General features: G+C 49.4%; 1 protein-coding gene across 3 annotated transcripts in view; it reads left to right on the plus strand.

Moving 5' to 3' along the window:
- The window catches only part of LOC311324010 (disks large homolog 5-like), a 37,166-nt gene that overhangs the window by 3,359 nt on the left and 7,941 nt on the right, over positions 1 to 25,866 (plus strand). For 2 of the 3 annotated variants that reach the window (XM_084456367.1, XM_084456368.1), the window contains exons 2-24: positions 1,967 to 2,035; positions 3,518 to 3,683; positions 4,548 to 4,691; positions 6,892 to 7,075; positions 8,929 to 9,185; positions 10,087 to 10,399; positions 11,778 to 12,008; positions 13,983 to 14,167; positions 14,848 to 14,973; positions 15,251 to 15,383; positions 15,604 to 15,731; positions 15,815 to 15,990; positions 16,332 to 16,435; positions 16,798 to 16,890; positions 18,861 to 19,865; positions 20,632 to 20,758; positions 20,910 to 21,057; positions 21,254 to 21,369; positions 21,478 to 21,564; positions 21,670 to 21,811; positions 23,673 to 23,835; positions 23,948 to 24,081; positions 25,067 to 25,231. In XM_084456367.1, the coding sequence (XP_084312493.1) occupies positions 1,967 to 2,035; positions 3,518 to 3,683; positions 4,548 to 4,691; positions 6,892 to 7,075; positions 8,929 to 9,185; positions 10,087 to 10,399; positions 11,778 to 12,008; positions 13,983 to 14,167; positions 14,848 to 14,973; positions 15,251 to 15,383; positions 15,604 to 15,731; positions 15,815 to 15,990; positions 16,332 to 16,435; positions 16,798 to 16,890; positions 18,861 to 19,865; positions 20,632 to 20,758; positions 20,910 to 21,057; positions 21,254 to 21,369; positions 21,478 to 21,564; positions 21,670 to 21,811; positions 23,673 to 23,835; positions 23,948 to 24,081; positions 25,067 to 25,231 (4,396 nt within the window). The remainder of the gene's footprint in view (positions 1 to 1,966; positions 2,036 to 3,517; positions 3,684 to 4,547; positions 4,692 to 6,891; positions 7,076 to 8,928; positions 9,186 to 10,086; positions 10,400 to 11,777; positions 12,009 to 13,982; positions 14,168 to 14,847; positions 14,974 to 15,250; positions 15,384 to 15,603; positions 15,732 to 15,814; positions 15,991 to 16,331; positions 16,436 to 16,797; positions 16,891 to 18,860; positions 19,866 to 20,631; positions 20,759 to 20,909; positions 21,058 to 21,253; positions 21,370 to 21,477; positions 21,565 to 21,669; positions 21,812 to 23,672; positions 23,836 to 23,947; positions 24,082 to 25,066; positions 25,232 to 25,866) is intronic. The other variant, XM_084456369.1, reaches the window with a different exon arrangement.

Here is a 25,866-nt window from a genome sequence, read left to right on the forward strand (position 1 = left end):
TTTTACCCATCACTCCTTGGGTGGAATGCAGCTGCAGATTTGTCCCCCTCCCCCCAAGAGTTCTGAAGTCCTTGAGTGAGAGAAATGTGTACATTTGAGCTGGACATCCCCAAACAGTAGCTTATTGTTTTGCCATAATGTAAATTCAGTTAGCTTTATTTGTTTGGGGTGTCGAGGAGCCCGCGGGTCTTATTGTTAATAACTAGAGACACTCTATACTTTTATATAACCCTCGCTCCAGGCCCGCCAGCTGTAAGCCTTTGTCTGCAGAATGTTCTCCTTGTCTCCCGAGGACAACTGAACGACAGAAGAATATTACAGGGTTGTGTGTGATGTCTCTCTCATGGCATGACATCCTTGTTTTCTGCCTCACTTGAAACATCTCCTAGTGTGGGGGCGGGTTTAAGTGCTCCTTTTCTGTAGTTTTTGTATGTGTCTGTTGGGAGAAGGAACAGTGTCTCTTCCTAAACCCTGCTTCCTGCTATAGAACCCTTTTAATCATTTGCTCCAATATCCTAATACTGTCTATGGTTACTTTGTTATTAGAACAAAGTCATTGCACTGTAATTAGCATTGCAGAATAGACAAATATATTGTTTTACCTTTGAGAATGGTCGTCACCTCAGTCATTTGGACATTTTACATTTCGACCGGATCTGGAAGAGCACAAACCGTATGTCGCCGCTGTCGCGAACGCGTCAAGCCAAGCGAGACGCACACATGAGCGCCGCGCCGGAGCGGGCCGCAGCAGAGCCCGGGTCACATGACTTCCAGGAAAGCAGAAAAGGGAGCGAGCGATTCCACCGTGAACCTTGCCCATTGTGATGCTCTCTCTCTCTGCCCAAACAGACCAATGGGAAACCTAAGCTAGGGGGAACAAAGGCCGCTTGATCCATGGGACGCCACGGCTCCTCGGGCACATCAGTCTTTCTTTCACTCCTCTGCTGGGAAAGAGAGGGCCGTGCCGTGTAAGCTGGCCCTCTCTCTCCTCCAGCTTTAATCAAACCACCGTCTCCCTCGGCCGGCGGGAGCGCTGCCAGGGAGGGATTGATTTAGCGTGCTGGGATGTGGGTAAATAGAACCGTTTGTCACACTCCTTCTTTTACTTGAGTAGTAGACCTTGCACCAGGGGCAGAAGTTGCTGACATAACTGTTCTATCAGCTGGTCGACCCGGAGCCAAGCTAGACCTTAATGAATGTGCCGAGACTCTGTGGGCCGGGGGTTATGGATGTTTGGCGCTTTGAGATGACACGGGAGCCTGCCCAGGTATAACGGGCTGGTGGGATCCTCACAGGAGTGCTTTAGACACCAGGGTTGGAGGTCTGAGGAAGGGCATCGGGATTCACTCAATGATCAAATGGCAGAAGAAGTCAATGCATTATTTTATTTTTTTTGCACAAAAAAGATTGCACAATATGAGTTTTTCCTCTCAGGATTAGGCAGTTAATGTCCTAGAGATCTGGTCCTATAGATACAGTAAGCTCATTACCTATGGGTTTTTTTTGGGGGGGGGGTTGTCATTTGTGAATGCCAGAGGGAAAGTCCCGGTATTGGCTGTGCAGAGGGGATTGTTCTGCAGTGTGTCAGAGGAGATGAAAGGAGCTGCTCTGAGCCTCAGTGGGGCCCTGTGTTCAGCAGGCCTTGTTTAGCCTGCCTCATAGGGCTGTCCGTCCCTGGGATAATTAGCCCCACTCTTCTGTCAGCCCCACGGGCTCTCCTCTCTGTGAATAAACCCCATAAACTCCAGCGTGTGTAGACACTCAGTCACACACATCATCGATGTACTGTACAATGCCACAGTTATTTCAGGCCTAATCATAACATTCTATGGATAGCGGCATGTGTGCTGCGTTTTATCTTGGCCGGGTCTCTCTTCTTCCTTTCAGTCTCAGTGGGACCAACCTGGTTAAATAAAGGTAAAAAAAAAAAGAAGTAGCCTCTGACGTGAGTGTTTGTTTCTCCCAGGTTCCACCTACAGCGTCTTGTCCACGATGCCGTCTGACTCTGAAAGCAGCAGTTCCCTCAGCAGCTTAGGTAAGTCAGAATACCCCGTCCTGGGGAATGATATCCTGGAAAGGACTTAAAACAGACTCTCTGAGATGTCTGGGAGGCTGAGGCGATGCGTGCCGTCCAGCCCGCTGGCTCGATATTTACACCGTCTCTTTTCTGTTCCTGTTTAGACTCAGGAGCACATGCAAGCGATTACACAGATGTGAAAGGGTTTAGAGAAACAGCCCTCCCAGAATGGTTTTATTTAGCTGTTCTCTGAGGGAGGGGGATTTCTCCGCTGGTGTGGGCTTCTTAGAGGGGAGCGGGGCCGGGCTGTTGTCGTCTGTGGGGGGAGTAGTCGGTGCAGTGGCCCAGAAACAAAACATTGCTGCTACAGTGTTTTACTCCCAATGATTCATGGGCCCTTTGATAAGAACAATAGAACAAGCAGTGGTTTGAGTGTGTGGAAAAAATCAGATTCAGCATCCCAAGGTTCACAATGAAGTGGAAAGTAAACTTTTCTTTAAGAGAATATGCTATTATGGGTAATTTTTTCCTGATATAAACAATGAGCAACCCTGTAAAAACACCCGTAATGCCTATAATACAAGGGCAGGCACCTAAAAACACCCGTAATACCTAGAGTAGAGTGGCAGGCATCTTAAAAATGAAGTCTGGGATAACAGCATCATTTCCCTAAAGAGGAAATTTATGTCATCAATGCAAAAATATGAAGCAAGATATACTGGCGGCAGTAGCTCAGGAGGCTGAGCAGCCGCCTGGGGATCGGAAGGTCCCTGGTTCGATTCCAACTCAATCATTACAACTGTGGAAGTGTGCTTGAGCAAGACGCCGAACCCCAAACTGCTCCCCGGGCTTTGCAGCTGGTGAGGCTGCCCACTGCCTCTAGCTTGGATGGGTCATGCAGAGGACACATTCCACCAGCGACTACACTGGCAACTTGACCTTTAACTTGACCTTTACCTTAGTGAAGAGCCCACCTGAGTTGTTTTGTGGACAGTCGCGTAGGAGAGAAATGCAAGTCATGAAATGAAAAAAGCCCCCTGCACACTGTCTTAGCTTGCACATTCAATAATAAAAAAGGATTGCTGCAACGCTTCTGTACTCGACAGCCAGAAATCCAATCAGTGATATCTCTGCCTTTAGATGCCTCCCCTCTGTTCGAGGTGTAACTCTTGTGTGGGGCTTCGCTAGTTGCTCTGAGGAGAAACTCCAGACGCCATGCTAGGTTTTGGTTATGCAGTGAAGTATAAAAAGTGCAGTGTGTTAAAATTGCACTGAGAGTTCCCCTGCTATGTTGCCGTTCCTTTATTTTAACGGTGAGTCACATTGATACAAAGTCAAGTGACCCTGCATTGCGGTACAAGCATACGAGCAGCGTACAATAAATATACTAAAATGAAAATATTGAAGTTGTAAAGGTAAGGTACCAGTAGTCCTGCTGAGATATGTGTCCGTATGTCTGCCGGGGAGCCTGGCCCACCAATGACGTGCTGACGCCCGCAGGGTCGCCCTCCCAAGCCTCATCCCCGCCACCCGCCACGGAGGGACGCCAAGCGAGCGAGAAGATGGAGGCGGTGCTGTTCCAGCTGAGGCAGGTGACCCGCGAGAGGGACGAGCTGAGGAAACGCCTGGCCCTCTCCTCGCCCGGAACCACCTTCGACGACTGCAGGTACACCGTTACTGGTACCCCCCCCCCCCAACTGTGATCATACAGCGTTCAGTCTAGCCTCGTGAGACCATCCCGATCTTCCGAGTTCACATTCAGCTTCTCTCTGCAGATCAGTGTGGAACTCCCCCAATCTCCCAACGGTTATTGTGGGCGGGAGTACTTGCCTTGACAATTTCAGCCAATCAGTGGAACAAAACTAAACTTTTGAAATCCAGTCAGGTGAAAACGTCTTTTCCTCTGAGAAACGCCGCTAGTGCATACTCTTGTTCTTGTATAATTGTTGTTATTGAGTCTATTTCTGCAATAACTGCACATATGGTTGTGTTTATTCTATTAGCATTACCGTTAGTAACTTCGGGAGATGCCATTTACCTACTGTTTTGCCAATGGCCTGTATTTGGGAGACAGCAGTCAGAACACAGTCCCTAATTGGCCCGGGTCACAACGTAACCGACTAATAATAATAATCAAGTAATAATCATTCGAGATAGGGGGAAGTCCAAACTGATCTGCGGAGAGAAACTGAATGTGAACTTACAAGATCAGGATGCAGACGTTAGTCACCGAACCGGACTGGGCTAGACCAACAGGGAGGGAGTGTCCTTTACTGAAATTGTCACACCTTGTTAAAAGTAACTCCAGCAGCTAGGAGCTCTGTGTAGTAAAATAGTCAGACAGGTAACTGTGTAAAACAAGAGGCTGGCTGATGCTTTAATCACGCTCGAATCTTCCGCGCTATCCCCATGAGTACAACCACAGTATTCTCTTCGTCATTTCGGCCATGCTTCTGTGTTTATGGCGTCTAGATTTTGACGCCATCATTCTCTTTGTCTCCGGGGCGGCCTGCTGCTGCGTGCGGAGCAGGCCCAATTCCAAAACAGGTCACGACTACGAGCGCCTGAAGCTGCAGTGCATGAAGGCCATGGCCGACCTGCAGTCTCTGCAGAACCAGCACAGCGGCACGCTGAAGAGGTGCGAGGAGGCCGTGAAGAAAGCCGACTTCTACCAGTAAGTGGCGCCTGTAACCGCCGGCTCATCAATATTTCAGCCGCCGGTCCATTTGCGTCGCACGCTCTCGCTCCGGCCGCGGGGTGTTTTAACCCAGACTCCTCCCTCTCCCCGGAGACATGGGCAGATGGCAGGGAACTGATTCCCTGCAGTAAGCCTTTGTACCGTTCCAAAAGCTGCCCGGCTAAAGCCCGCGCAGTCATTTTAATGTTAATTCTTACCATACGTTTGGCTACATCAAAGTGAGGCTTTCGGGCAATAAGAAACAATACAGTCAGTCCAAGGAGTGGAGGCAGGCACCGTGATCTTGGTGTGTGTCCTGTCCCGTGGGCGTGCCCTGCCCTGGCGTCTGTGCCATCCTTACAGTACTTCAGATCAGGCGTTTGTTGCTCGGTGGAACGAGCTGCGCAGACATTCCGGTGTTGTGTCGAAAAACGTCTGCCTGCCGAAAATATCGCTGAATCTGCCTTAAATGTAGGCTATATTATTATTGAGGATACAAACATGAATACATTTAAGAGTCAAGTGATATTATTCTCTCAAGTGTCAGCTGGTAATTGCTAACTTGCTACTGTATATTTTGATTGTGTGCCTGTGACTCGAATATGATATTCACTGTACATTAAACCTGCGGCCCTGATGATAATATAGCATCTCACTAAGAATAATTTTTTTATTGTTTTATATAGTGTATAATTATTCCACTCTGACAGAACACAGTCATGATTTGGTGGGTGGCAGTCATATTTCGGCAAGCCCCTGCCAAAATAAGCCCCCCCCCTCCAATTCAGGATTGTGAAGGGTCACGATGACAAACTTTTCAGGACATAGAATAAAGGTCATCAAGTGCAAGTATAGCAAATTGGTTCAATGTCAGACTTTGCTATCCTGAGGAAGGGGGGTGCAGTCATTTTTCGGCAGGCAGTTTTTCAGCACAACACCGTCTGCGCAGCTCGTTCCACCGAGCAACAACCACCTGATCTGAAGTACTGGCCACGCCCACCAAGGCTCGGTCCATTAGTCTGGTCTAAGGATGGCACAGTGTCTCTATAGCGGGCCAGAACCAACAGCTGGCTGCAGAGCAAACAGACACATGAAGGATTACAGCTGTGCTTAAGCCGCTCCCTCCAGATCCATGTTTGCACAACACAAAATGTCTTTCTTTATTACGTCTGTGGGCTAACAGGTCCTGCATTAGGATCAAAAAGCATGGTCTGTCTTATAGGCACTCCTCTTAAATCCTGAAAAAACCCTGGCATGTCCCTGTGATGACAGTGTACTGTATCAGTAGTAGTGCTCTTCAGTAGACCTGTATAACATGGCAGAGGCTACGGGTGTGCGAACGTCTGTGGCGAATGTGTTTTTTTTGAGTGGTTAAATTTGAATAGCTTTTTCAGAACATTCCAAATTGTTTCCATTGAACATTAACAGACATGGCGATGGGAGCGCTTGTACTCACAGAGACACGCTTCTGTGATCAACCATGATTTTCTGAAAGATCATATTTTTGTCCCGCTAGTACATAGTGTGCTGCAACCTAACTTGATGCTATTTGCAAGTATGGTTGCAAAATTCTGGGAATATTCACAAACTCATATAAGATAAAAAGTCGGGCACGCAACTCAAACCTTTTCAGGCAGGTGCTGGATCCAAAAGACAAGTAGGATATCAGCAAAATAGAAGATCCACACACTGTAGCTCCTTTCTCATAAATGTATTCTGGTGACGTTTCGAGCCACTGCTCTTCTTCAGACATGCATACATGCAGAGGAGCTACAGTGTGTGGATCTTCTATTTTTCTGATTTTCTAATGTTCACAAACTCCCCATGGGAATTTACAGCATTTATGGGAATTAACAGGAAAATGGAATGCAGAAAAACTGAATTTATTCCCGTTAATTGCCATACATTTCTAGTTTATTCCCGTTAATTCCCATAAATTCCCAAAGTTTGTGAATATTCCTGGAGTTTTGCAACCCTAGTTGCAAGTGAACGGACCTTCAGAATTCATTCATTCATTCATTCATTCATTCATTCATTCATTCATACAATTCACACATCCCTCAGTCCAGCGCCCATGTTCGCTTATGTTTGCAAACGTTTGCGGCGAACACCCAAAAAAAACGTTCGCGCCTCGTTCGCCGGAATTTTGAATGCGCCTCAGACGGTCTGCCTCTCTCCGGCGGCGGGGTGTCCGCAGCACGCTGCACGGGCGTCTGGCGAGCGAGCAGGCCCAGCTGAAGGAGGAGCTGGAGGCGCTGCGGCAGGACAACATGCAGCTGGTGCGGGAGCACGGCCACGTGACCCAGGCCCGCGAGGAGCTGCACCGCCTGCGCCAGGAGGACCAGCGCGAGGCGGCCGACATGAGGCTGCTGCACCAGCAGGTACGGAGCTCCGGAAGCCCCCCCTCCCCCTACACACACACACACACACACACACACCGCCCCCCCGGTCGACCCCCTGCCCCCGCCACGGCCCCGATGTACCGATGGAGATCTGCGGATTATGGAGCTTTTGAGGATTACCACTGATGGAGCGGTGACTTGAAGTATAGTAATCTAATGAGGAGGCCGTTCCGTCAGCCCTGCGGGTGGGAGGCCGGCCGGAGCGCCGTCTCACACCCTCTCACGTCTCCCCAGGTGCTTATTCAGTGGGAGGGAGATGCGCTGAGCGTTGACTGGGATTGGCTAAAGGTCCCCGGGGTGGTGATGGGTCGATTAGGGGATCCCTATTGTCCAAACAGTCTGCAGCAAAGGGCTTAGTGTGGGGGTGTCAGGGTCACGCTCTTTCTCTCAGGATTCCTGACCCCTCTACAAACATTAGTTCACAGAGTAGCACATCATTCACACTGAATAGGGCCAGACAAGCTCATTTCACCATCATATTTATCTGAAATCCGTTCAGATTAGACAAATGACCCAGCCGGTAACCGTTTCTACCGTTGCTGCTGCGTGACGTATTTCTGCCCTCGTTACTGAGCCAATCGGTGGCAGGGTTCTGTGGCCGTCATTCCTAGCACGGTCATAGGGAATGTCCTCTATGCCAGTCTGTCGGCCTGGCAGGAGAAGCGCCTCATTGTTTACATACTGGCAGGGCTCGTGAGCTCATGCCATCATTAGGTAAACTAGCATGGAGCTACATTCAAATGAAGAATCAAATTAGCCCGATGATGTCAGTTCAAATTAGGCGTCCGCTGTGAGTTATGACAAAGATGTTGGAGCCAGAGGCATGTGGCGGTGCAGATACAGTATGAATGACAGAAAAGACCTCATGAATGACAGAAAAGACCTCATGAATGACAGAAAAGACTTTATGAATGACAGAAAATATTTCATGGATGGTAGAAAATATTTCATGGATGGCATACAAAATACAGAAAATACGTTTTTATTCTCCCTATAATGGCTTTTGGTTTATCCATTTTACAGAAAATGGAAAAAAGTCATTATGGTGGAAATTGTGTAAATTGTTTGCATGGTTTAACTGAGAGATTGAGTTACTTAATTTAGCCTTTGACCTTGACCTCAGTTAGCTAAATAGCTTATGTCATGAGAATAATTTGACAAACTGTTCCAACATTGGATTTAATTTGGAATGTTTCCCCTTTTGATCTGGCGTGCTGAGAAAGAGTTGCAGTTTTGTCCTTTCTAAACTCAGTGCTGTGGAAGCAGCTCATTTTAGTCCACCTCATTTAGTTGAGTGTGGAGAGTAGTTGATGTCATATTCAGTTATTTTGTCTGTGGCGTCTCTGTGGTGGTACTGAAGAGTCGACCCGTCATGGAGGTGTGAGAGGTCGAGACATAAACCCACAAGACTTTTGAAGTCTGCACCGATATGATTTTTTTTTTCAAGTAACAGATATTAATATTACTGTAATTGCCGATAACCATTATTTAGCGATGTAGATATGATCTGTATAAATGTTAAGTAAGTTTCTTTGAAAATCAAATGTTATGCATACTGAACACTGTCTCCATTTCCAAAACATTTGGAAAAGCCGATAAATCATAGATTTACTACATTGTTTCCTCTCAAAAACAACACACGACAGCAGCTAGACAGAAATAATTATCGGTTTCATACCTGCCCAGTTTTGGACATCGGACCAATATTGCTATATTAAAAAACGTCCAATATCGGCCGATACAGATATGATTGGCGATACGTCGTACATCCCTAGTAAGCTACGCCCTCATAGCTGTAGTTGTGGTCGAGCCTCCTCTCCTTCCCCCTGCAGGTGATGAGGGAGGGCTCGTCGGAGATCCTGAACAAGCTGTACGACACGGCCATGGACAAGCTGGAGGGCCTGAAGAGGGACTACGAGGCCCTGAGGAAGAGGTACAACGAGAAGACGGCCACCCACAACACAGACCTGAGCCGCCTGGAGCAGACCGAGGAGGAGAACCACCGGCTGCAGAAGCAGACAGACGTCCTGCTGAAGCAGAGAGACGCAGCCATCCACTACCAGCAGCAGTACTCCAACTCCATGAGGAGGTAACACACACACACACACACACACACACACACACACACACACACACACACCATCCACTACCAGCAGCAGTACTCCAACTCCATGAGGAGGTAACACACACACACACACACACACACCATCCACTACCAGCAGCAGTACTCCAACTCCATGAGGAGGTAACACACACACACACACACACACACACACACACACACACACACACACACACACACACACACACACCATCCACTACCAGCAGCAGTACTCCAACTCCATGAGGAGGTAACACACACACACACACTCACACACACACACACACACACACACCACACTCACACACACACGCACACACCATCCACTACCAGCAGAAGTACTCCAACTCCATGAGGAGGTAACACACACACACACACACACACACACACACACACTCACACACACACACACACAAACACCACACTCACACACACACACACACACACCACACTCACACACACACACACACACACACACACACACACACACACACACACACACACACACACACACACACACACACACACACACACACCCCCACACACACACCATCCACTACCAGCAGCAGTACTCCAACTCCATGAGGAGGTAACACACACACACACACACACACACACACACACACACCATCCACTACCAGCAGCAGTACTCCAACTCCATGAGGAGGTAACACACACACAGACACACAGACACACACACACACACACACACACACACACACACACACACACACACACACACACACACACACACACACACACACACACACCATACACTACCAGCAGCAGTACTCCAACTCCATGAGGAGGTAACACACACACACACCCATTATCCACAACCAGCAGCAGTTATTTTCATAGATGAAAGTCCGTCTTTGTCGTGTCGCAGGTTCGACTCGACCCAGCAGGAGCTGGCCAAGGCGGCGGCGCAGAACAAGGAGCTGCAGCGCGAGACGGAGCGCCTGCAGGCGGAGTCCACGCGCCTCAAGACCCAGCAGCTGAAGGCGGCCAAGGACTGCGAGAAGTACCGGGAGGAGCGCGACTCGGTGTTCAGCGAGTACCGGCTGATCATGAGCGAGCGCGACCAGGTGATCAAGGAGGTGGACAAGCTGACCACGGGCCTGGAGGCGGCAGAGGCCAAGCTGAAGAACACATCGACGGAGCGCCGCGTGGCCAGCGAGGAGCTGGAGGCGCTCAGACAGGTACGCAAGGGCACAATCACAAACGCTTTATTGCCGTGTTCGTGTTATAACGTGCTGGGAATCCGTTTCTGCCGATGGTGCATGATGTCAGGTGCTCTTTCTCTGTTCACAAAACTACAAACACGGTAATAAGATTCAGAATGTTTAAATGGTCAAAATGTTAAAATGTGAAGTTGCAGAATAAGGAGGGCTGATACGGTACAGATCTGGTTCAGAGCTTGACGTCAGTCAGTCAGAAGACGGGAATCTTCCAAAGCAAGTACTATCGAGGCTTTAAGCCAATCAGGACCACAGGACTCTTAACCAATAAATCACTGAATCATAGACAATTGTTCAAGTTGCTGGGGAGAGAAGACACTGTCAGCATAAAACATCTCCAGTGAACGGGCTGAACTGTATTCTCAACCTTTTGACAGGTGCAACCTTTTCCAAACATATATGATTCTAACAAATATGTCTGTCAGTTAGTTCAATAGGTGGATTAACAGGTGGTTCCAACCTCAGGGCACGTGTGCCTGCAAAACAATAAAGCATTCGATGTCGCAGTAAAATAGCCATGCCTCGTAACTGAAACATGATTATCAAGATTTACGGGGTTATAACTGAAAAGAAAATGATTAAATGAACTGACTTTTTATTAGCGCTGTGCCAAGACAATCAGACTATACAGCCAAAATATCCTTTATCAGACAAATATCACTCAATAGATTGCAGTAGTACTTAACTAAGAGTAGCATCTGCTGAGCCTGAAGGACTCAACAGCTAGGTTACATCTGGAGGGACATGGATGATATGATGGTTAGGCCGCTTTTACGACACACACACACACACACACACACACCCACACACACACACACACACACACACACACACACACACACACACACACACACACAATATTTGCATACATTGGAGCATCAACCTTCTGTGTTGTTGTACGTGGCCCCTTGTGTGTTACAGAGTGACGATGTCAATAGTGGTATTGCGACTACTCAGACGATGATATCTCAACAATAACATGGACACAACATCAGACAGGGTATGGGGACGAGACAGGACAGTGCAAAGACAGGACAGTGCAAAAGAGTGCAGTCAGTGTATGTACAGTATAGTGAGTGTGCAGTATGTGATGTGTGTGCACTTTTCAACTTATGACTCAATGAATGAGTCTTCATCCTCATGACTAAAGTGAGATTGAGTTTCTGAGTTTTATGCTTTAGCTAACAACTGTGTGTGTGTGTGTGCGTGTGTGCATGTGTGTGTGCATGGCTGTGTGTGCGTGGCTGTATGCGTGTGTTCGTGCGTGCGCGTGCGTTTGTGTGTGTGTGTGTTCATGCGTGCGTGTGTGTGTGTGTGTGTGTGCGTGTGTGTGATAAAGGAGCTGGGCTCGGCGCTGGTGGAGCGCGACCGGGCCATCTGTGAGAAGAGCGAGCTCCTGGACAAGATCTGCCACGAGGTGCAGGACCGGACGGAGGCCCGCAAGGAGCTGAGCCAGGCCTGCAGGGACGCGGAGACCGCCCGCGAGGAGAGAGACGTGGCCCGCACCGAGAGGACCGAGGCCATCATCCAGAGAGACCAGCTGCTCAGAGAGTACTACCAGGCCAGACAGGTGAGACCGCACTACCAGGCCAGACGGGTGAGACCATTCTAGCTGGCCAGACAGGTGAGACAATTCTAGCTGGCCAGACAGGTGAGACCATTCTAGCTGGCCAGACAGGTGAGACCATTCTAGCTGGCCAGACAGGTGAGACTGCACTACCAGGCCAGACAGGTGAGACCATTCTAGCTGGCCAGACAGGTGAGACCATTCTAGCTGGCCTGGCCAGACAGGTGAGACTGCACTACCAGGCCAGACAGGTGAGACCATTCTAGCTGGCCAGACAGGTGAGACCATTCTACCTGGCCAGACAGGTGAGACCATACTACCAGGGCAGACAGGTTAGACCGCCCAGGTAGTGTATTATTGAAGGGAAAGACTAGGCCACGCCCAACTAGACTCACGAGTCAGTCTCTAAACCCTGCGCTCAACTAGAGACTGAAGACATTCGTCCAGGTTCCATCGCTAAAAGTGGGTGGAAACAATTTGAGAGATTGAAAAAAGACCTGCACTGGCTGTTCTGAGCTTCTAGTAGATGGCTCTCACAGACATAATATGTGTATTTATGAATGATTTCTGGAGCTAAGAATCGCTGTGACACTTTATTCATTTGCATATGGCTGCTCGCAAGAATTCTTCGCACCTACTTGAGCTGAGGATTCTGGGAGATTTAGTTTGTTCTACCCATAATCAGAACTCCCATCGTTCCATCTCATACTGTGTTTGAATTCTCGTTGCTATGCTAAGACTACATTTCTTCACAGTGCAGACATTCGGAAGGCCCACAGTTACATAGCTAAAGGAGATGCTCTCTTAGCTGTCCATCACATACCTGTAGGGAAGCCTTCTATCTGAAAGAAGTGATTTTATGCAGTTCCCCACCTCAGGAAATGACCAGCGATTAAAGTGAAAAGCTGACTTATCGATGGTATTAAAATGTATTCCTCCAGGAGGCATGATAGAGCAGGACATCTAATGGGATGGATTTACTCTGGACGTCCAGTAAATCAAGCCCTCCCCACAGCTCACTGTCAGGTACTGAAGTCCGAAGTTCACGCTGCTAATAAGCGGTGTCTGTTTTCAAAGCGGTCCGGTTCCCCTGCCTCCCCCTCCATGGCTAATCCTCCCAGCCGTACGTCCCGCGTGGGTGGCATCGGCCTGGCAGCGCTGGAGTGGCACCGCCCGGGTGGCGCTGCAGTTGGAGTCGAATCCAGAGCGCTCCAGCCTTGGCCCCACTTCACAGCCCGGCCTGTAAACCCACAACGTTCGCTCTCCCAAATACCCACAACTCTCCCCAGTACACTAAGGGGAGCTGGCGCTCAGGTCTAAAGTGCTGTCCTTGTTACATATCATCATGTTTTTGCCTTCGTTGCGTTTCCTTCCTCTGCTTGCCCTTTGGCGGGCTTGGGTACGGGGAAGCACTGACTGTGGGGGATGGATGGTTTACTCTGGAGCTCTTCCACATATCTGTAGGGCGTGCGCACGCAACAGGGGCGGCTGTGGGCTCAGGAGGTAGAACGGGTCGTCCAATGATCGTAGGGTCGGCGGTTCGAATCCTGGCTCCTGTTCCACATGTCGAAGTGTCCTCTGACACTGAACCACAAAATGCTCCCAATGAGCAGGCTAGCACCTTGCATGGCAGCTGCCGCCATTGGAGTATGTATGTGTGTGTGTGTGAATGAGAGACCACTCCATTGTAAAGGGCTTTGGATAAAAGCGCTATATAAGTTCAGTCCATTACCATTACCATTTACTTACTGTATTTAATGGATAGTTTACTCTGGAGCTCTTTCACATACAGTATCTGTAGGGTATCAGCCATTTACTGTAGCACCATGGCTGAAAAAACACAATATTCCATGTACAGGTGTTCTAACTGAATTGGGCTATAGCGTGTCATCATCGTACCTATCGCACCTACAGTATCATAGGCTATAACATGTCATTGTACCATCATTGTACCTATCGCACCCTCTCCTCTACCAGAAACAAGACTCGGCCACCCTGGACATGGAGCGGGCCGTCAAGGAGATGGAGGTGCTGAGGAAGCAGTACGAGGCCGTCTCCCAGGAGCTGAAGGAGACCGCCCAGGAGGCCGAGGTGGCCAAGTGCCGGCGAGACTGGGCCTTCCAGGAGAGGGACAAGATGGTGGCGGAGAGGGAGAGCATACGGTACACCCACACACACAATAAAGGAACAGTGTGCTTTTGGGCTTAGAAGCACTTTTTGTTATATATTTTGCAACTCTCATTACATCCCAAAAACAATCAATAAATAAAGTGCTCTGGCACTAAAACAAAATCAATCTGTAATCTGTGGAAGTCGCAGAACTATAATAAGTGCAACCATTCATTTTGAATTGCCAAATTGAAATGATTGGATGGCTTACCTGCCTGTCAACCTACCTAGCTGCTTGGCGAGTGCCATTTGTTTTCCTCCAGTTTGGAGGAGTGGCTTTGGAGGGAGACCTGAATGCAGAGGCAAACTTTATTTTGTTTAGGTGGTCGAAATTTTTACTATGTTTTACGGAATTCAGAACACAGATCACAAACTGCACATTTAAGGACTGATGACTGGTAGAAATCAAACATTTTGCTGTTTTACCCCTGAATTTCAAGATAACAAATTAAAATTTTGGAAAGCAACATGATATACAACAGCTTTACCATTAAAAGTTTCTCCCCTGAATTTCACGATGATTACAAAATAAAGTCTTGGAAAGCCACAGGATATTCCGAGGTGACGGTTTTGTATTCGCAGTGCTTGACACTGCTCAGAACCAGCTTGACGTGCTCGAAAACAGAGACAAGGACGTCTTAGATGATCCCAAATGCTTGTGTGCTCCCGTCAGGACACTGTGTGACAACCTGCGGCGAGAGAGGGACAGGGCGGTGAGCGATCTGGCAGATGCGCTGAGGAACCTGGATGACATGAGGAAGCAGAAGAACGACGCGTCGCGGGAGCTCAAGGAGCTGAAGTGAGTCATCCCTCCAGAATCGAGCCTTTTCAAGCTATTTTTTTGTTTCAAAATGGAGTCCTGTGTATAGTTTTATGCAGAATCGAGTGGTGGCTTTGAGAAGGTGGCAGTGTGGTTCGGCACTAGGCCTTTGATGCCACCTTGTGGCGAACCAATCAGTGCATACTGAAGGGACACTTCAGGAAGTTGTTTTGTACTTCTCAAAGAAACACTGATTACCATGTGTTTTAGGAAACACTGATTACCGTGTGGTTCACAGAGCATTTGTTTCTTTCAGAGAGAAGATGGAGGACCAGCTGGAGAAGGAGGCGAGGTTTCGTCAGTTGATGGCTCACAATTCGCACGATTCAGCTATCGACACAGATTCTCTGGAGTGGGAGACAGAAGTGGTGGAGTTTGAGAAGGACCGGGTATGTGAGCCTACCTGGCTATACCTCTTCATTCTGCACACACAGGACAGAGGGCGGGTTCTGACGAGGAGGTTAGGAGGTCAAACGTAGTCATGGGTTGTTATTTTCTTGCACTTTGCCTTCAGCACTAGATTATGCTCTTAGTCACTTGTTTTAGAAAGGAGATGCACTTGTGAGTTCTGGCAAGTGACTAATGTAATGAGTTATGGTCTCGTTTCAGGAGGACATGGATTTGAAAGCCCTTGGGTTTGATGTTGCCGAGGGACTGAATGATTCGTATTTACCTGGAGACTGTGGGATATTTGTGAGTAAGGTGGACAAAGGAAGTATCGCTGAAGGAAGATTACGGTAAATTTTGGCCGACGTTCACCTTGCTTTTGAGATATTGACTGCACAGCACACTTCTTGATTGGTTGCCCCTCTCTCCACAGAGTGAACGATTGGCTGTTGAAGATTAACGATGTGGACCTGACCAATAAGGACAGGAAGCAGGTGATCAAGGCAGTGCTGAGCGGAGAGGGGGTGATCAATATGGTGGTCCGCAGAAGGAAGTCCCTGGGCGGGCGACTGCTCACTCCCATCCAGTTAAACCTCGGAGGACACCAAGGTCGGCCGCCTCAGGCTAAATACTCTCCACATAAACACACAAACGCTTTCGCCATCTTAGCGAGGAGTGCGGACAGGAGGAGGAAGCTGTGTTTAATCACGATCAAGCAACATGAAAAGCAGGAAGCGCCGATAGGTCACACCTTCTGCCTCTCCGTACACGGGAGTCACCTTCATTGAATATCAGCTGCAGCTGCAGATACAATTTTAACTTTCATGACGTCCCTGAAGCTCCCTTCTTTCCATGTTCCTTGTTTGTGAAGACTAGGTGGTAGTGATGTGTGTTGGCCTGGCCGGGTGTGTTGATGAGGATCTGTCTCTCTCTCTCTCTCTCTGTCCCAGACAGTGGCATCGGCCTGGAAAGTGGCGTGTTCGTGGCCGCCATTGCCTTAGGCAGTCCAGCTGCCAAGGATTGCTCCCTTGCAGTCGGCGATAGGCTAATTGCTGTAAGTGTAGCATAAAAGCCAGCCCATTTTTACCCATGAGCAGAGTAAATATTCATTTATAAACACAGTTGAAGTAGGCTGCCATTTGACTTCAGAGAAGACAACCAACACTGACCACTAGTGCCCTCTAGTGTTAACGGACACAATTGTTGAAATCAGTTCTTGGAAATTACATTAATAATAATAACCCTCCAGAATCTGCAGCCATTTAATATCACCGTGTCTTAATTTAATTCCATGACTCATTGATGATCCTCAATTTTCCATGCACACTGGTGTAAGCTATTGATGTATAAATCATATTTCCGTACTGAAGTGAAGGCCTGACCCCCTGAAGCACTGACCTTAATTTCGTTCCACAGATAAATGGAATCGCACTCGATAACAAATCAGTGAGGGAATGTGAAGCTTTGCTGAGGGGCTGCAGAGACTCTCTGAGTGTCTCTCTACTCAAGGTGAAGTCCTCTTTTGAATGTGAAGCTTTAATGAAGGGCTGCAGTGTCTCCGAGTGTCTCTCTACTGAAGTTGACATCTTGGTTTGCTGCCATGGTTACGGTAGTGCCTCTAGCCTCCAGTCCCAGAGCTGTGGATGAGCTTTGTCTGGTAATAGAAGATCAAATTCGAAGCAGTTACATATATTAGAACTGGTTGGGTGAGAAGAATTACAATAAGCCCCTGTGAGAAGAGATTTTTATTAAGTTTATTAGTTGAGGTTTCAGGTTTCACTCCTCAGGGCAGCTTTCCCGTATATACTGTGCATACAGACTAGGGATGGGAATCGAAAACCGGTTCTTGTTGAGAACCGGTTCCCAGTGAATGGATTCCTTGGAATCGTAAGCCAAAATCCTTAACGATTCCGCTATCGATTCGTGTCGTTGCTGCGCATGCGCAATGTCGTCGGTAGAAGAAGCCAGCAACATGTCGTCTAGGCATAAACATTCGAAAGTGTGGTTACATTTCACGTGACAAGATGACAACATGGCCACTTGCAATGCTTGCAAAAACCTATATCATCAAAAGGGGGGAAATACTACAAATATGCAAAAACATTTGGCCACACAGCATGCGATAACTTTGCAGGAATGTCACATTTTTGATGCGCTCTAGAGTGACGACAGCAGCGCAGTTAACATTAGTTTAGTCGAAGGTAAACTCCTCCAGAGTCCCTGTCTATTGTGTTAGTGCCATTTGTTTAATTGTGTAAACCAGCTTTCACTATATGAATAATCTACATTTCCATCCATGTAATTTACTCTAGATGATAACGTTCAGATCAGGCTAGTGGTAGTCGGTCTGAAAAAATACTGATTTGTTTGTCAGTTTTATTCTTAGTTCAAGGTGAATACACCTAAAAACAGCACTGTAATTGGCATGTTCAAAGTAGTACATATAAAAGAAAATTAATGTTAATAAACCTGTTTGTACTTTTTTTTTGCCCAATGAGAATTGATAAGAGAATCAATAAGGAATCGGATCGACAAGCAGAATCAAAAATCTTATCAATTCCCATCCCTAATACAGACTGGCTCTGGACTAAATCACACTTTCAACAAAAAAATTCCATTGGCGATAACTGTTGTAGGGAGGATTAAGCTTAAAGGTGCATTATGGGGTTTGTGATTTCCTGTTAGACTTAGGAAACTCTTTTTTGAAGGATTTTGAAAAATGCAACCGACAAAATCCCTGCCCCTTCCTTCAGGCCTCCCTCCAAAGTCACAACTCCAAACTGAGGGAAAACAAATTACTCTCCTTAGGCAGGTACAGTAGGTAGGTTGACAGGCAGGTGAGCCACCCAATCATCGTTGGCAGCTCAAAATGATTGGGCGCATTTAATACAGTCTTGCGACTTCCACAGCCATTTCATTTTAGTGGTCAGAACACTTTTTTATGCATTGCTGTTGGGATGAGAATTGCAAAAAATCGTAACAATACGTGCTTCTTAGCTAAACCACATACTGCACCTTTAATCTAGGTATGGATGCTGCGCTCAACTAGAGACTGAAGATTCGTTCAGATTTCTTCTTTAAAAGTGGGTCAAAACAATTTGAGAGATAAAAAAACCCAATTGCATTGTAGAACCAATCTAGCTTTAGGGCGGTCCTTCCTAATGGGGCAGTGAATGTTTTGTTTTGATTCTCTACTCCAGTTTGTTTGGAGGATATAATTTCCGGTAAGGCGGGTTTTTCACCCTATTGGAGATGTAGGCAGTGGTTCTAATCGGTAGCGTCGGTATTTGGTGCTGTTCTAGCGAAGACTTTCGATGGAGAAGTCTCCAGACCTTCAGACGCGGAGACTCGAATGTCTGCCATCGCGAGACTAAACTAGCCCTGACTCCTGCGGTTTAATATTCACAGTTTGTTCATGTTGCTTCCAGGAATGTAAATAACAAGCGTTGTTATTACTGCACTTGTTTTTCCTGCCACAGTTCCTCCCACAGAGTTGCTCCGGGTTGAGTCTGTTTGAGAACCTGAGGGACTCCGAGAAGAACTCCAACTGCCGGCACCACCCCTGCGAGCTCCACGCCAGGAACTGCCGCAACTCAAAGCACAACAGCTCCACCCAGACGGACATCTACAGCCCGGACGCGGGCGGGGAGGGCACGGGGCGCGAAGACCGGAGCGATGTCGTCGACGGCGGCCCCGTCTGCCCGCACAAGCCCTTTTCCGGCAGCTCCCTCCACCCCCGCTGTCTCTCCCACCGGGGGTGCCCCCAGCTCTGCCCGTCGGAGGCCCCCCAGCAGGAGTTCTGCTACCGGAAGCCGGACCACCACAGACGACCCCTCGCCTTCACCCCCGTGGCGTCGGACTGCGGGGTCCTCCAGACCGCCCTGGACCAGGGACCCCCGCCGGCGCCGGAGAGGCCCAGCGGCGGCACCTGGCCCAAGGTCATCGTGGGCACCGCTGCGCCCGAGTGCGCCCAGCTGTCCATCTACAAGAGGCCCAAGCAGAGGAAGTCCATCTTCGACGCGGACACGTTCAAGCGGCCTGAGGCTCCGCCCAAGCTGGACTACCTCTCTCTCTCCCAGCTGCCCAGACACGCCCCCCAGGGCTCCAAGTCCGATGCGGCGGGGCAGGCCCCTCCCACCCCGCCCGCCCGCAGCGACTCCTTCAGGTTCAAGCACCGCCAGCAGAACAGCTCCGCCTCCGACTCCACCATCACCACGGGCACGCCGCCGGCCACGCCCCCGGCCCTGGCCCCGGGCCCCGCCCAGCAGCAGGAGACGGCCGCCGCGGAGGGCTGGGGGGACGCGGGGAAGCACGGCTACTACGCGGACACGCCCGGCGACGGCCAGCCCGCTTCCAGGAAGTGGTGTGACGAGGATGCGAGTGTGCAGAGGGGTGAAGAGCAGGATGGGAGGAGGTACCGGCCCAAGTCGGCCCCCGCGCTACGGAGACATATGACCCCACTGCACATCCCCATCCCCATGAGGGTAAGGACAACTCTCACACTGCCTCTACTCAATAGAATGAAAACCTGTTAGATTTAAAGGAGTAGTTTGGTATTTAGCATCATAAGCCCTGTTATAAGGATATTTACTAGCATATACAGTACAACGGCCCATTTAAAAACTTGACAAACTGTGTATCTTGAGATATTATGCTGCGTTCACACCAGGCGCGGCGAGAAAATTTGCGCCGCCAAGTTTGCCCTAATCTCACCGCGGGATCCAATGGGTTGCCGCGCGAATCCGCCGCAGAAAGTTAAAAAATTTTGCGTGTGCGAATGTCGCCGCGTGGCGCACCACCGGGTTCGCCTGATTCGCGCCCGGTGTGAACACAGCATTCGTGTTCGTTGCTCATGCCACAGCTAATCATATAATGGATCTCTATGGGCATTTATGAGCATATACTGTACAGTATATGCCCATAGCGATCCTTGTGCACTTAAATGTGACATGAGCAATGAGCACGAATATCTCAAGAAGAGTGCACAGTCTGTCAAAAAGTTTAAATGGACCGTTGTATGTATATATATATATATATATATATATATATATATATATATATATATATATATACACACGTAAATAACCTTACAACAGGGGTTATGACGCCAAATACCAAACTCCTTTAACAAGCATTTTGTTGATTCGCACCCTGACCGTAGTATATGAAGCTATGGTCTTGTGTTGTGTTCTCCTAGGCGTTATTCCCCTGTGTTTTCCAACAGCTGTTGCGTTTCCGTCCGTCCTGCAGGTCCAGAGTTTTTCCAACGACGAGCAGTCCCCCGAGCCCGTGGACATGGTGCGCTTCTCTCCCATGCGCTCGCATCGCTACAGCATGCCGTTCGTACCCCCGGCCTACAGCACCGCCATGGCCGCCCGTACGTCTGCCCGCGCCCCCGCCTACCACATCAGTACTAGTCTATTAGACTCTTTCAGCGTGTCGGACATCTTTATTGCCTAGATCTGTATTCTGGCATGATATTGATATTGTGTGTCCTCTGCTTGTCGCATTTGTCCGGTCCGGTCCAGACCCCGCCCACCGTGGCCTGGCCCCCTGCCCCGCTGTCACGGCCGTCATGAGGAACCCCGTCTACACGGCCTGGAGCCACGAGATCCACCCCGGCAACTGTCCTCCTCCGCCCCCCAGCCCTGGCAGCCTGCCACACCCCCTCCCCAGGTACACCCAGACCCCAACCCCTGCGCCGCCTACAGAACACTGGGCATAAAACCCCCAAAAAGACCACCCAACCACCCCTCCTACAGAACACCGGCCGTCTTCTCTTGTCTTCGTAGCATGTTGGTTATATGACAAGCTCTCATTTCTTAGCACAGTTCTTGACCGGGTTGTCGTTTGCTTGTCCCCCTCCGTCCAGCAGTCCCCAGCACCAAGGTCGTCTGAGCCTGGACCTCAGTCACAAGCCCTCCCTGGACCCGTCCCGGAGCCAGACCCCCCACAGCACCAACTCGCTGCCCTCCAGCGCCAGACTGGGTCGGTACCGAGCCCACCTTCCTCTTCCGCCGGGTTTTGTAATGTTTGAAATGCCCCCCCCACCTAGGAGGCTCCCGCACTTAACGCTCTGTTTGTGGTCTCCGGCAGGTTCCTCGGGTAACTTACAGTTCCGGGCCGAGCGCATCAAGATCCCGCCGACCAGATATCCGCGCCACGCGGCCGGCTCCGACAGAGGTACTGTCGCTCTGTTGGTTTTTGTACCGTGTGTGTTTGTTAATGGCAGAATAAACTGGAATGGTCCGTTTTGATTGTTTACTGTAATGTTTACTGTATATACAGGGTCCTTGTCCCAGTCAGAGTGCAGCAGCCCAGTCAACCTGGACACGGCGTCCTACGCCAGCAGCCAATCGCAGAGCTCCATCTCCACCCAGTCCCGGGTATCCATCAGCCCCGCTCCGCTCGGCGACAGGCGGAAGGACAGGTAGGCCGTCCCCCTTGGGTGTCGCCATCACCATGGAAACTCACGTCGTCATCGGTCGGCGGAGGCACGTGGCGTGGCGGGTTCCCGGCGCATCTGTCTGGCCTCGGTGTCCCCCCTCCCCCCTTCCCCCCAGCACCGATGCTGATAAAGTGTCCGTGACGTTGTAAACAGGCCGGGCCCCGACGGCCATCTATCATTATTTTATCTTCATCCATCTCTCGGCGCGGTGCGACCTGTCGCCTCTCCTCAGCCTGTTCTTCATCTCTGTCTGTTCCCCCTCACCTCCCTCACCTCCTCTCCACGTGTCTGTTCCATAACAGATCTGTCCTCTGACTCTGGCGGCTAGGCCAAGGTTCTGCTCTGTAGACTATCTAAGCCACGGTTCTACTTTGTTTTCTAGACTCTGTCTGGCAGCTAGGCCAAGGTTCTGCTCTGTTCTCAGGCTCTTATCTGGCAGCTAGGCCACGGTTCTACTCTGTTTTCAAAATCCTCTGTACACATCATCCACCACCAGAGTTTACTATCATTTCTTGAAATATTTGTTCGATTTTGATGTAAAGCTTGTCTGTACATTATCCATTCACACGGAAGCTTGCTTGATGCTGTTGAATTTTGTAGAATTTTTGAGTGCATGAGTTTGAGCATGAATGCTTTGAACATGATTATGCTTTGCCTGAACATATCCTTGCTCTCTATTGAGACCTTTACACTGAATACAGGGATATGTCTGTGGAATAACTTTGGTTTGGCCAGATTCTCTATCAAACATCTCACCCCATGTAATATTATTTATTGAAAGAGGTCTAGGAAGAGAGGCTCTCCAGCAGCTGCTCCTATCGTTAATCATTAATTAGCTGCCAACTCATCTTCTAGGAGGTGAAGAACCTTTTTATATTTGAAGAGGTTATATCATGAACCGTATTCTGCATGAGCATGCTCCATTGTAAAGTAGGACTGAGAGTGATGATCCTGAGGATATTATCTGCTGTGTCTCTGTCCTAGTCTAGTATAGTTCTACCAGTCTCTCTGTCCTAGTCTAGTATAGTTCTACCAGTCTCTTTCCTAGTCTAGTATAGTTCTACCAGTCTCTTTCCTAGTCTAGTATAGTTCTACCAGTCTCTCTGTCCTAGTATAGTTCTACTAGTCTCTCTGTCCTAGTCTAGTATAGTTCTACCAGTCTCTCTGTCCTAGTCTAGTATAGTTCTACCAGTCTCTCTGTCCTAGTCTAGTATAGTTCTACCAGTCTCTCTGTCCCAGTCTAGTATAGTTCTACAAGTCTCTCTGTCCTAGTCTAGTATAGTTCTACCAGTCTCTCTGTCCTAGTCTAGTATAGTTCTACCAGTCTCTCTGTCCCAGTCTAGTATAGTTCTACAAGTCTCTCTGTCCTAGTCTAGTATAGTTCTACAAGTCTCTCTGTCCCAGTCTAGTATAGTTCTACAAGTCTCTCTGTCCTAGTCTAGTATAGTTCTACAAGTCTCTCTGTCCTAGTCTAGTATAGTTCTACAAGTCTCTCTGTCCTAGTCTAGTATAGTTCTACCAGTCTCTCTGTCCTAGTCTAGTATAGTTCTACCAGTCTCTCTGTCCTAGTCTAGTATAGTTCTACCAGTCTCTCTGTCCTAGTCTAGTATAGTTCTACCAGTCTCTCTGTCCTAGTCTAGTATAGTTCTACCAGTCTCTCTGTCCTAGTCTAGTATAGTTCTACCAGTCTCTCTGTCCTAGTCTAGTATAGTTCTACCAGTCTCTCTGTCCTAGTCTAGTATAGTTCTACCAGTCTCTCTGTCCTAGTCTAGTATAGTTCTACAAGTCTCTCTGTCCTAGTCCTAGTCTAGTGCAGTTCAAGTCTGTCTTTTCCTCCCGGAAGGCCGTACCTGGAGGAGCCTCGCAATGTGATTCTCCAGAAGGGGGCGGAGCCTTTGGGCATCTCCATCGTAAGCGGAGAGAGCGGGGGCGTGTTCGTGTCCAAGGTGACCACCGGCAGCATCGCCCACCAGGCCTGTCTGGAGTTCGGGGACCAGCTCCTGGAGGTACGCTAGCGTCCGGCCGGCCGCACCGGCTTACGAAGACTAAGACGGAAGCTGTTGAAGTGTGACCTCTGAACTTCCACCCTGTTGTTGTTGCTGTGGTTTTGCATTTCAGTTCAACGGGATCAACCTGCGTAACGCCACCGAGCAGCAGGCGCGCCTGGTCATCGGGCAGCAGTGTGACAGCATCACCATCCTGGCGCAGTACAACCCCCACATGTTCCAGCTGGGCAACCACTCACGCTCCAGGTGCTGTGGAGCACGACTCCTGTTTTTTCAAGTGACCCTTTTTTTCCCCCCATAGAATTTCAATCCAACCCAAAATACTCCTATTTGGGGCGGGGGCGGCTGTAGAGAGGGTCGTCTGATGATCGCAGGGTCGCTGGTTTGAATCCCGGCTCCTCCTGACCACATGTGGAAGTGCCCTTGGGCAGGACACTGAACCCCAAATTGCTCCCAATGAGCAGGCTAGCACCTGCATGGCAGCTGGCCGCCCTTGGTGTGTGTATGTGTGTGTGAATGGGTGAATGAGAGGCCACTCCGTTGTAAAGCGCTTTGGATAAAAGCACTATATAAGTGCAGTCCATGTGCAATCCGCCAACATTTGTGTAAGCCTTAGAAATACCACGGGATACATGGGCTACCTAATCTACAGCATGCTCTTCAATATGTCTCAGTCAGAAACATTTAGTGGCTGCTTTGGATTTTAAGATGTGCTTTCCATAGCTTCAGTGACTTTTGGAAAGGGGATATCTGTTCACAATGCCTGAAAAAAATCAGCGTTGAGATTAGGTAGGCAATTAGGTATGAATTGCACTCTGCGCTTACGAACGTGTGGCAGTTAGCATAGAAATTAGGCAGCGAAACGTGGGAAATGTGCATGTTTAGAACTGCAGTAAAAATTGATTAATGTACAAAGCTAGAGATTAGATACATCATACACAGTCAAGCTCACCGTTTTCACTCCAGTGGGCCAGCGAAGCTTATTCTATATCTACAGCAAGTCCATTTCTGCTTGTTCTGAACGTCTGATCATACAAAAAAATTGATGGATCAATTAGGGTTTTGCAGACCCATTTTTGGAACACAGTGACTCACCGTTTGAAACCCGCTGCTGTGCAGTACCTGGAACACTTAGATTACCAGGAATGCTGCTAGATACCGGATGTGAAAATAAACAGGTGACCTGTCCGTTGATGAAACGGCCAGTAAGCAGTTTGATCTGCCTCCTCAGTTCTCGTATGGAGTCCGTCAGCAGCCAGGCCACGCCCCGGGCTAGCGGAGCCTCCACCCCAGACAACCACTCCACCATCGACACTCTGAGTGAGGCGGACGAGGGCACCATGACACCCCCGTCCAGACAGACCACCCCCGCCACCAGCCCGTGCAGCTCGCTGAGGTAGGTCTGGTCTGCGCCCCTGGGAGAGGGAGGGGGAGGGGGCTCTAATATCCATCGTATCCAACAATAAACACATCCGAAACCAAAAGCTCTGTTCGTCAGTGATTCCTAGTTGAAGTTTCAGCAGAGTGAATGTGGACCTGACCAGTATAAACAGGAAGCAGGTGTTCAAAGCGTAGCTGAACAGGAAGCGGGTGATCAAAGCGTAGCTGAGCGGAAAGGGGTGTGATGGATATGGAGGTTCATAGAAGGAATACTCCTGAGCAGAGCCTGAAGCGGTGATATGAGGTAGTCGGGGCCCTGACAGTGCGAGGCGTCCCCCAGGCTGTCGGGGCTCTGACAGTGCGAGGCGTCCCCCAGGCTGTCGGGGCTCTGACAGTGCGAGGCGTCCCCCAGGCTGTCGGGGCTCTGACAGTGCGAGGCGTCCCCCAGGCTGTCGGGGCTCTGACAGTGCGAGGCGTCCCCCAGGCTGTCGGGGCCCTGACAGTGCGAGGCGTCCCCCAGGCTGTCGGGGCTCTGACAGTGCGAGGCGTCCCCCAGGCTGTCGGGGCTCTGACAGTGCGAGGCGTCCCCCAGGCTGTCGGGGCTCTGACAGTGCGAGGCGTCCCCCAGGCTGTCGGGGCTCTGACAGTGCG

This window comes from Borostomias antarcticus (genome assembly GCF_949987555.1).
Source record: "Borostomias antarcticus genome assembly, chromosome: 22".
Taxonomy (NCBI): Eukaryota; Metazoa; Chordata; class Actinopteri; order Stomiiformes; family Stomiidae; genus Borostomias; species Borostomias antarcticus.